At 37.5% G+C, this 11,540-nt stretch overlaps 1 protein-coding gene across 1 annotated transcript; it reads left to right on the top strand.

Moving 5' to 3' along the window:
• The first annotated feature begins 9,997 nt into the window (after nt 1-9,997).
• On the top strand, nt 9,998-10,594 carry LOC138873267 (uncharacterized). Its single transcript, XM_070151713.1, has one exon. The coding sequence runs from the start codon at nt 9,998-10,000 to the stop codon at nt 10,592-10,594; it is 597 nt and encodes a 198-aa protein (XP_070007814.1).
• Nucleotides 10,595-11,540: the final 946 nt, after the last annotated feature.

The following is an 11,540-nucleotide window of genomic DNA, read 5'->3' on the forward strand; positions in this document are numbered from 1 at the left end:
TCAAAGACCCTCTCCATACGCTCGAGCCATTGTTCAGCTACCGTGGGATCATAGTGCCTTCAAATTCAACTCCACCCTTTTTCCTCATTTTCTCAAAATTTATTTCACTAGGTTCCGACATTGTCCCAGTCAAGTGACGAAAAAACTAAGCCATTTACTGAAATGGAGGAGTCATAATAGGAGAACTATGACCCATTGCTCTTAGAATATTGCCCACTTTATTTTCACTATCACAGTGATTATTTAGGTTAGGCAAGAGTTCATCATCTCCTTCCTAGAGGTGAGGTGGAGCATTATAACGGGCCCGACTTTCATCAACGGATTCAATAGCTCTATTCGAAGATAAGGCCATATTAAAATTCCTATAAAAAATAAGATCACACTGCATTCGCGATATGTACATGATGCATATGCACAATGAATACAATAAATTAGATTAAATAAGTATGCAAAAATTAATAATCACCGAGTCATTTTCAAGAAAGGAAATAACAACAAATACTACGTACGATCACAACAAAAATCCTAGAATCACAAACCTAGGCTCTGATACCAAAACTTGTAGCAACCCCTTTGGTTGGGGGGGGGGAGGGGCTACTTACTAAACAAATTTAATTTACTACTTACAATATTAAGAAGATAATAATCTAAAAAAAATATTCAGAATAATTTAGTAGCGGAAATAGGCCCATGTGATAAAGGTTCAAAGTGCAATATTTTTTTTATTTGTTTGAAAATACACATCGTAAAATTTCTTAATGAAATACAATATCAAAGTATAAAGATAAGGTGATCCAACCCTTATTGAATAATCAACATGTTAAAGCAACTTCCTAACAAAATTATACTTTTCATTCAAGATCACTGCATGTTCATATTTTACATGAATTTCAAACTAGCGAGTAAAAAAAAAGAAGAAAACTAGTCTTCTCCTTTGTATATTTTCACAAGGCAAGGTGTACATTTAGCATATTTCAAGATTTGAGTTATTCACACACCCTCAAACAGCAAAACAAGTCACCAAATTACATGTTACAAGATTTTGGTCCAACAAGCCTCCAAAATAACATACATAAGTGTGACATACATATCATGTACAAGTCCCAGAGCTATACAAAACCTAGGTGCATATGCAAATGTGATCTCCATAAGTGCTCCCCAAAAAGACTACTTCATAAGGCCGCCTTCAAATCTTATCCCGTACGTTACCTACAATAGAAAGTAACTATCGCTAAGCATAAAGTTAGTGGCATATAAACTTTGGACTTAGTGCCATTAAATTATCCAATTTCCCTTTTCAGTCATAGGTAGCTCAAATGAAATATAATTTAAAATAAGTGAACAAATATATCAAAAGTATCGAATATCAGACCTTGAAGTATTTCCAAATATCAATTGCAATGTTCAAGATTCAAGAGTGGAGAAAGCGTATACTATCAATCTAAGAGAGTTTGCCAAATATCCAATTTACCCCCCATATGTATGTTATGCCATTACACTAATCATAATCAGATATTAAGGTGGACCGAAGCCCCAAATCAAGTAGGGTCAATACCCACTAGTCAAGAGAATCAAGAACCATATTAAAAATAGCTTCCTAGTTTGTACTTAACACGGACAAGTTCCATAATTTAAGATGAACTACAAATCCAAAGTCAAGATGGCAAAAAATCCAAATCAAGAGGCTTGACAAGATGAGTGACGAAGTCACTGTCACAAGAAGGACAAAGTCCCAATAAGAATATAAAATGATCAAACAAATTCGTACGAGTGGGCGATTTAGCGAATATCTTACAATACTTGATATACACGAATGCAACGATATAAATTGAAGACAAGAGAAATAAAATCTCATGTCATTTCAAAACATTCCAGAAAATAAAAAGAGTACATACACGTGTTTTACCACAAAATAGTTCAACCACAACTTAAGGATGTTCGAATCGTCTAAGCCATAGACCAACCAAATCCGTCCACTTCCTCAAACACTTCCCCTTATATTTTACAAGGGTATATATACCTTAAATACATAACCAAATATCTATATAAGTTCAATGATTTAACATGTCAAAATAAACACGATATTGGTGAAAATTACCCTAAATTTTTTAAACAGAAATTCTGGACAGTACCACTATCTAGTGTTGTGGCTCAGTTTCGAAGATCTAAACGGACAAACTAGATTGTGTAGTCTTCATGAACGTCGCAGACATATGTCTTAGGGACTCAAAAAATATTGAACCACCCCAATATAAATTATGTATAAAAAGTTATGCTAAAATTACTAACAATAGTACAGGAAGGATTTGTAAAACAGAAAATCTGGGCAGCACCTGTCTTGTACTTTATGATCCCTTTTCGGGTAAATACAAGCAAAACTAGATTTTGGTGCCTGAATAAGAGTTATAGATCTATGAAATATCTTTCAATAAAATCTTGGATCACTTAAAATGTTTAGAGCTATATAAAAAGATATAAAGAAAATACTAATAGTTGTCCAATGTAAAAACGAGTTTAGTAACTTACCACAAAAGAGAGGAGCAACTTCAGCTTCGCCAAGAACTAGTTATACTGGTTGGTTTAGTCAAAAATTTTGATGGTTTTCATGTATTATTTCATATGATAAGAAGTAGATAGGGTTAGGGTTTTCTTTGGCCTTAAGGAATGAAAAATGAGATGAGTATGAAAAAGTATGTCATAAAAGTAATATATAAACTTTGAATAAATATGAAAAAATGGCTGCCCAAACTACTAAATATCTTTAGATAATATGGAATATTTGCTACCCAAAATATTATATATATATATATATATATATATATATATATATATATATATATATATATATATATATATATATATATATATATAGAAATTAATCAAAAGCACCATGGAACTTCTTTGTACATATTAACACGATCTAGAGTAAGCAATTTTCATATGTTGTCAAATTATATATACATATACATATATATAGCAATTAATCAAAAGCACTATGGAACTTCTTTGTACATATTAACACGATCTAGAGTAAGCAATTTTCATATATTGTCAAATTCACGTTTAGGAAAATTGAAGTAAAATCTATACTCATTATAAAGATAATCAATCGAGAATGCAAATATTAGTTAAAACTTTGGGGCGTTACAGGCCCTGTCGAAGCCGACCTCACCCCTCGAGGTGTTGTTATCAACTCTTTGCGCTTTTTGATTTACGGGAGCCCCGGGAAAAATTGGACCTCTTCCATTCACGTTGTTGGAAGCACCCGACAATACTTGCCTCAACTCTGTCATGGCCTAGTCTTGCCGCGAGAGATGGCCCATAATAGCCTCTTGTTGTTCTCTCAGGATTCTCACCATTTTCTCAACGTGCTCATCTTCTGTATCATCAGGAGTTGCCTCCCGTGTGTGTCGTGAATACTTCCCGCCATGGATCGGTGTGTCTACATCCTCCTCGTTGCGGATATCACTGATCGAATCTTCGTATTGAGGCGTATTTCCTTATGCCTCAACGTTGTGTACTATGTTGACATCGTTATCTGCCATTTTTATGATGTTTTGCTAAGACACAAAGAATCAAACAGATTAGTAATATATGCAAAGATCAACTCAACTACGCAATTGTCTAAGCCCTACGGTGCCGCCAAACTGTTTACCCGTAAAACAATACAGTTGAATTTATAACATAGTTTATAAACAAGTGAATCAATTTGATCCCAAAATAATAAGTAAATTAAATAAAATGTAAGACTTAGTATTGAAATCGAGATAAGACAGCAAATAGCTTGGTTCCGGGAGCAAGGCTTCCGAAGACAACAATAAGAATATCAACAGATTGAAAATAAGTATTATTGAGCTTAGAATAATGTATAGCATAATTATTTCAGAATTTTCGTCTCTTACAATGGCTGTTGAAGTCACTATTTATAGCTACACCTAGGGAACAAGGTCCTAGGATCAAGCCTGTCACGACCCAATTCCCGAACCCGGTCGTGATGGCACCTCTCTTGAAGACAAGGCCAGCCAGTCTCACCCAATTCATCTTTTAAAGCAGTTAATTAACACAAATATAGATAATAATGCGGAAGTCCAACCCGACACAGCCCTAACCGGGGTGTCACAAGTCACGAGCATCTATAAGAATGAAATTTCCACTTTACAATCTAGAAATACACTGAACAAGAATAATGAATAACATAGAAAGACAGTGGTGCTGCGAACGCTGGCAGTCACCTCGCAAAAACCTCTACAACTCTGCCTCCATGCAGCCAATACCTGCTACCGGGTGAACAAATACTTGCAACTGCACGCAAGGTGCAGGGAGTAAAGTGAGTACTCCAACTCAGTGAGTAATAAAGGTAAATAATAACTGAGTAGCAAGAAAACACGTAAAGCAACCAACATGCTCTATAGAAGCAGTGTAAAACTCCTTGAGAAAAATCAGTGAAACTGTGAATTCTTTAGAAAATACCTTGGCTCAGTTTTAAACCTCTTTTGAAAATGATCTTTTCAACAGTTGTGAAATAATTTCAAAACAATTAGTGCCGCTATGCACAGAAATCCGCCCCTCGGGCACAAATACCACAATTAAACAAGTAAAAGACAAGTGAGTATGCAAAAGGAACATATAAACCTCGCCCCTCGGGCAATCATATAGAATAGTACCAGCCCCTCGGGCACAAATTAGTTCCTGGTCAGCCATTGTTACCTGACCTCATGGTGTTATTCCTGGTCAGTCATTGTTACCTGACCAAATTGCATCATACAGTGTCATTGTTACCATTGTCCTGGTCAGTCATTGTTACCTGACCAAATTGCATCATACAGTGTCATTGTTACCACTATCTCAAATCACATGGGTATCCGCGCTCACTGTGGGTGTGCAGACTCTGGAGGGGATCCTACAGCCAAAGCGCAATAATAACATAAGGCCTGAAAGCCTTCTCACTTCACTCATAAGGCCTGAAAGCCTCCTCACATCACTCATAAGGCCTGAAAGCCTCCTCACATCACTCAAGCCATCGCGTGGCATAAATAGTAACTCAGGCCCTCGGCCTCATATCACTCAGCATATCCTCACATATGGCCCTTGGCCTCACTCAGTTCGAAAATCATCACAAGCTTCTTGGGCATTTGTAAAACAGTAGTTCTCAGCCCAAAATATCATTTAGAAATATCATTTGAGTTTCAAATCTGTATAAAAGTGGATGAGTTTGTAAAACAATAATCATCAACAGGACTGAGTTTAAATATAAGTTAAAACAGTGAGGAAATAGTGATAAAAATTCACGAAGGATTCAAATAATTGGCACGAAGCCCAAATATGGCAAACAGCCCAAATCATGATGATAACAAATCAGTTTCAATCAAATATGCAGTAAAATCATCAATACAGGATGGACCAAGTCACAATCCTCAGTAGTAAAGGACCCCGCGCTCTTCATCCAGCGCGTGTCTCACCTCAATATAACACTATGATGTGCAATCCGGGGTTTCAAACCCTCAGGACATCATTTACACTCATTACTCACCTCAAACCGGCTACTTCTTTAACTCGCGACGCCTTTGCCCCTCGAATTGGCCTCCACGTGCGTCGAATCTATCCAAAATCAGAACGAATATGTCGTAATATGATAAGGGAACAAAGCCCAATCAAAACAATCGAAAAATACCAAAAATCTCGAAATTAGCAAAAACCCGAGCCCCGGGCCCACGTCTCGAAATTCAAAATTTTTTACATCAACGGGTTCATTATCTCTCCACGAGTCTAACCATACCAAAATTATCAAATTCCCATAATATTTCGACCCTCAAATTGTCAATTCTATCCGAGAGGGTTTCTAACTTTTTCCCGCTAAATTCACGGATTAAATGCCAAAACTTGTAATAGATTCGAGTAATCTAACCAAAATTGAGGTAAGAATACTTACCCCGTTGTTCTCTCCGAAAATCTCCCGAAAAATCGCCTTATCCGAGCTCCAAATCGTTAAAAATGGAAAATCTCCCGAACTTAACATTCTGTCCAGTACTGTTCACGGGTTACTGTACACGGCACTGTTCACGGGTACTGTTTATGGATCACTGTTCACCCCGCGTGGTCACTGTTCACGCGCAGTTACTGTTCACGGTACTGTTCACTGGGTACTATTTCTGCAATTTTTCTCCAAATTTTCCTAAGTCCGAAATCACTCCGAGACACCTCCGAAACACTCCCGAGCCCTCGGGGCTCCTAACCAAACATATGCACTAACTCAACAACATCCTACGAATTTAACCGTGCGATCAAATCGCCAAAATAACGTCATATACCATGAATTAAGCTTTAAAATCCAAGAATTCTTTCAAATTTCATAAAACATCAAATTTTCCATTTTGAGTCCGAAACACATCAAATGACGTCCGTTTTCAACCAAACTTTACAGAAAGTTCTTAAACCATATATAAGACCTATACCGGGCATCGAAACTAAAATACAGGCCCGATATCATCACTTTCTAATCAAATTTTATTTCCATTTTCCTTAAATATTTTCAGAAAACAATTTTTCTCAAAAATTCATTTCTTGGGCCTGGGACCTCGAAATTCGATGATTCTTGTTCCTATGAGTCACAAATAATGATACAAATATATACCTTCAGTCGAAACTCAATTCGGAGCTCATTTGCTCAGTTCAATACCCATTTCACTCGTTAAACAAGTAACTCATGTTTCGTGTGAAAAACCCAATCGTGACTTGATGAAATTAGACCAAACTTTCCAGATCAGTCCTATAATTCATTATCAAAATTCCAGAAGTCTTGAAATCAAATTTCGATCTCTAGAACTAAAAATGGACCTTTGGATCATTACATGCTTATGCTCAAAAAGGCAAAATCTTCCAAAAACTCTTCCAAAACTTATCCGAGCCTCATGTGACCCCGACCAAACATGCCAAAACACCCCATAACATCATTAAAACTTTTTCCAATCAACAAAACACCACAAACAACATCAAAACCATCAATTCACATCGAATTCAAGCCTAAGTTTTCGAAAAACTTCCGAAACACGCATTTGATCAAAAACCCGACCAAATCACCTCCGAATGACATGAAATTTTGCACACACATCCCAAATCACATAATGAACCTATAGAAACTCTCGAAATTCCATTCCGACCCTTGGATCAAAATCTCACCTATCAACCGGAAATCGCTAAAATACTACTTTCGCCAATTCAAGCCAAATTCCACACCGGACCTCCAAAACCAATTCCGATCGCACTCCTAAGTCATAAATCACATAATAGAGCTAGACAAATCATAAAAATTCCGATCCGAGATCATTTACACATAAGTTAACTCTTGGTCAAGCCTTTCAAATTTAAAGCTTTCAACTGAGACTATTCTTCCAAATTCATTCTGATTAACCTGAAACCCAACACCAATGATTTACATAAGTCATAATACACCATACGGGCAAGTAATGCCCAAGAACTGGCGAGCGAAGTGCAAAAGCTCAAAACGACCGGTCGGGTCATTACAAAGCCCCTCTTAAATAACAATTATGAGGGCTATTAATGAATGTGTAACGACAGGCTATGAATGCCAAAATTCTCTGTAACGAATTATATACCTAATAACGAGAAATATTCTTCATTGAATTTCATCAGGTGGCAAATATTTGTTTGTCCTCGTTAGCACTATTCCTTTCGGGGCCTGCCTGGTGCCAACCGAAGTTGTTGTCCCGGTCTTGGTTTTCACTTGCCTTATTTTTTGTCTGTCTCCGGTTCTACGTGTCGCTCTATTATTTGAGTATTTAATATGAACTGATTTTACCCTATACATTTATTAATAAAATAAAGTATTTCTTTTGGCGTCTATTCCATAAAAAACTGGCCACAGCTTCGTCACTACACTTCCGGAATATCCTTCCTCATGCTTCTTGTCATGTTCCTACCCTCATGAAGATCTTTCTCACTTCTTCCTTAACTGTCACCCTGCTCTCCAAGTGTATTGGCAAAAATTAAGTTCATATATGGAATTTATTGTAAGATGACACGTCATAACATGTGGACCGGTCAGAGGATGATAGCTAGCAAAGAATAATCAAAGAGGCACGAGTTTCAATAGGCACGGGCAGATATTCATGGAAAACAAGAAAGATAAATTCTCGAACTTCTTTACTATCGAAGAGAATGAATCTGATAGCAAAAAAGGTAGAGATATGTATTGTTAGGCATTAAATACGGAAAAATGTTAGAGAATCGGTATTGAATCAAATATGATTACCAATTGTAACGTTACATTAAATGCCATTAATTGTCAATAATAGCTCAATTATGACAGAAACAAAATGTATTACCTAGAGGTAGCTATAAAAGGAGAAGACTGGTCATTTGTAAGAACACGAAAATACTATTGAAATACATTGATTTACTTTGCATTATATTTAGTTATTATTTGTCAATTATTATTATTTCTATTCGATTATCAGTAACCCGAGTTCTTCTAAAATAAGCTTTGACTGAAATCCCAATTTTTGGTTAAACAAATTGGTTCCGTTATCGGGAATCTGATAATCATTTACTTTCTTAGTCAAATCTGTCATCAAAAAATTGATCATGTTGAATGTCAACGACAATAACCAACACAATTTACCACCCCAAGATCCTCAACATCAGGAGAATGATGCAAATGACAGGACCCCACTTCCCTCACCGCATGATTCACAACGACAGTCACGAGAGGGAACTTGAGATGGCTCTGAAACGAATAACAGGATTGCAAACCAAAATGGATTTGAGGCGAATCAAAATGCTGGAGTTACGAACAAGCACTCGATGATGCTCTGAAGAATCTAATTGCTCAGCAAGTCAATAATGCTCTCCGGGCCTTTACCAGCCAGTTACCAGTTGCGCCACCAACACCAACTCTGAATCATAATACTTTGGAAAACCCACATTCTGGTCTCGTTAATTCAGGCACTGGTGGAACTCCTAGCGAGTCTCGTGATGTCGAACCAGGTAACATAGTTAATTCTGATTTACAAAATTTAGTTCTAACCTTGCAGAAGCAGCTCAAGGGCAAAGCGATTGCATAGAGCAAATACCTGGAGTACCGCCTGTGATCAAAGCAATAGACATGGATAAATACTCACAACAACCATGGAAGCCTAGTGCTGCTCCTGTGCCAATCCTGAAGAAGTTCAAGATGCCTGATATCCCAAAGTATGATGGCACAACTGATCCACGAGACCACGTGGCTGCATTCATAACCGGTGTGAAAGGCAACGATTTAACCAAACAAGGAATTGAATCAGTTTTGGTCAAGAAATTCGGTGAAACACTCACCAAAGGAGCATTAACATGGTATTCTCTCTTACCCGAAAATTCTATAAATTCTTTTGCTGAGCTTGCAGATTTATTTATCAAAGCGCATTCGGGAGCTCAAAAAGTTGAAAAAAGAATGGAGGATATTTTCAAAATCAAGCAAGGAGATTCAGAGTTGCTTAGAGAGTTCGTAGATAGGTTCCAGCATGAAAGAATGATGTTACCACGCGTGCCTGATAACTGGGTAGCTATGGCTTTTGCCAGTAATTTGAATGAGAAAAGCTCAAAAGCCACGAGATGACTCAAGGAAAGTCTGCGTGAATTTCCAGCAACAACCTAGAATGATGTTTATAGCAGATACAACATAGAGCTAAGGATAGAAGAAGACACTATCTCCCGATCTCAGAAATAGGAGAAGGTGAGTTCGAGACGTGCAGAAACCGAAAAAAGGTCTGGTAAAAATAGATACGAACCATACATGGGCCCAACAGGAAAAGACTCACAATCAAAGCAAGACAATTCAAGGTATGATCATAGATCGAGGAATAGAGAGTCGGGTTCATCATCGAGGTTTGGAAATGATCGAAACACACGAGAGACGCGAGATGATGATCGGAACTTGAAGGCAAGATTTGGCCGTTACAATTTTAATATCAGCACTTCAGAGTTAGTAGCCGTATTAAGAATCATGGGTGATAAGGTGCGGTGGCCAAAAGAAATGAGATCAAATCCAAACAGACATAATCCTAATCACTGGTGCAAATTCCATAATGATCATGGTCATAAAACAGCAGATTGTAGATTGCTACAAGGAGAAGTCGACCACCTATTAAAGCAAGGGTATCTCACCGAATTATTTAGTGAAAAAGGTAAGCAAGCTTACATGAAAAACAGGCAGGAGCCCCCTCAACCTCCTTCTCCCAAAAGAACCGTTAATGTTATAAACGGGGGTGAAGAAATCAACGGCGTGACATATACAGCAGCCAATAAAGTTTCCAAAGTTACAATTACCCACGGGAAGCGGGTCCGACATGTTTTGGAGGAAGAAAGTATTACATGTGATGATGCAGATGCGGATGGCGTGCTAACTCCATACAACGATGCGCTGGTAATATCTCTACTTGTACATGATATTAATGTGAAACGAGTTTTGATTGATCCAGGTAGTTCCGTGAACATTATTTTGCTAAGAGTACTAAACGAGATGCAAGCTGAAAATAAGCTAGTACCTAAGGCACATACTTTGTCTGGATTCGACAATTCAGGCGTTGTGACAAAAGGTTAACACTTACAACATTCGCAGAAGGGTTTGTCAAAGATACGAAATTTCAGGTGGTAGAGATGGAAATAGCTTACAATATGATTCTCGAGAGACCGTGGATCCACGAGATGGATGTTGTTCTGTCTACCTTACATCAAGTTATTAAATTTCCATCACCATGGGGAATACGTCAAATCCGTGGGAATCAACAGACATCCAGGAGCATCAACTCTGTAGCAGATTCAAGTACGAAAAACGAAGAAAAGTAGCAATTACAGAATTCAGTTGAAGATACCACGACACAAGCCTCAACTAAACAAGGGCAAACAGATGTGGACTCAAGGCCCGATTCCATTCAAGGACCAGAAGAAAATGAAAATATCAAAACAACGATTGAAGAACTGGAGGCTGTAGAGTTATTTGCACAATGGCCCGAAAGGAAAGTCTACATTGGGACCAACTTAAGCCACGACATGAAAGGTAAGTTGATTGAATTTTTAAAAACTAATGTGGATTGTTTTGCCTGGTCCCATTCTGATATGACAGGAATACCCCTGGAGGTAATGACTCACAAGTTAAATGAAGACCCATCGTATCCACCTGTCAAACAAAAGAAGAGAAAGCAAGGGACTTTCAAAAATTAGGTGATTCAAGATGAGGTTCAAAAATTATTAAAAATTGGGTCTATCCGCGAGGTAAAATATCCTAATTGGTTAGCCAATACTGTAGTAGTACCGAAAAAGAATGGCAAATGGCGAATTTGTGTAGATTTAACAAAGTTTGTCCTAAAGATTCTTTTTCATTACCACATATAGATCAACTGATTGATGCTACTGCAGGACATGAATTGTTAAGCTTTTTAGATGCGTATTCAGGGTATAATCAGATCAAAATGGATCCCCTAGATGAAGAAAAAACTTCATTTATAACAGACAGGGGGATTTACTATTATAAAGTAATGCCCTTTGGT

Source organism: Nicotiana sylvestris, chromosome 1, assembly GCF_000393655.2.
Source record: "Nicotiana sylvestris chromosome 1, ASM39365v2, whole genome shotgun sequence".
Taxonomy (NCBI): domain Eukaryota; kingdom Viridiplantae; phylum Streptophyta; class Magnoliopsida; order Solanales; family Solanaceae; genus Nicotiana; species Nicotiana sylvestris.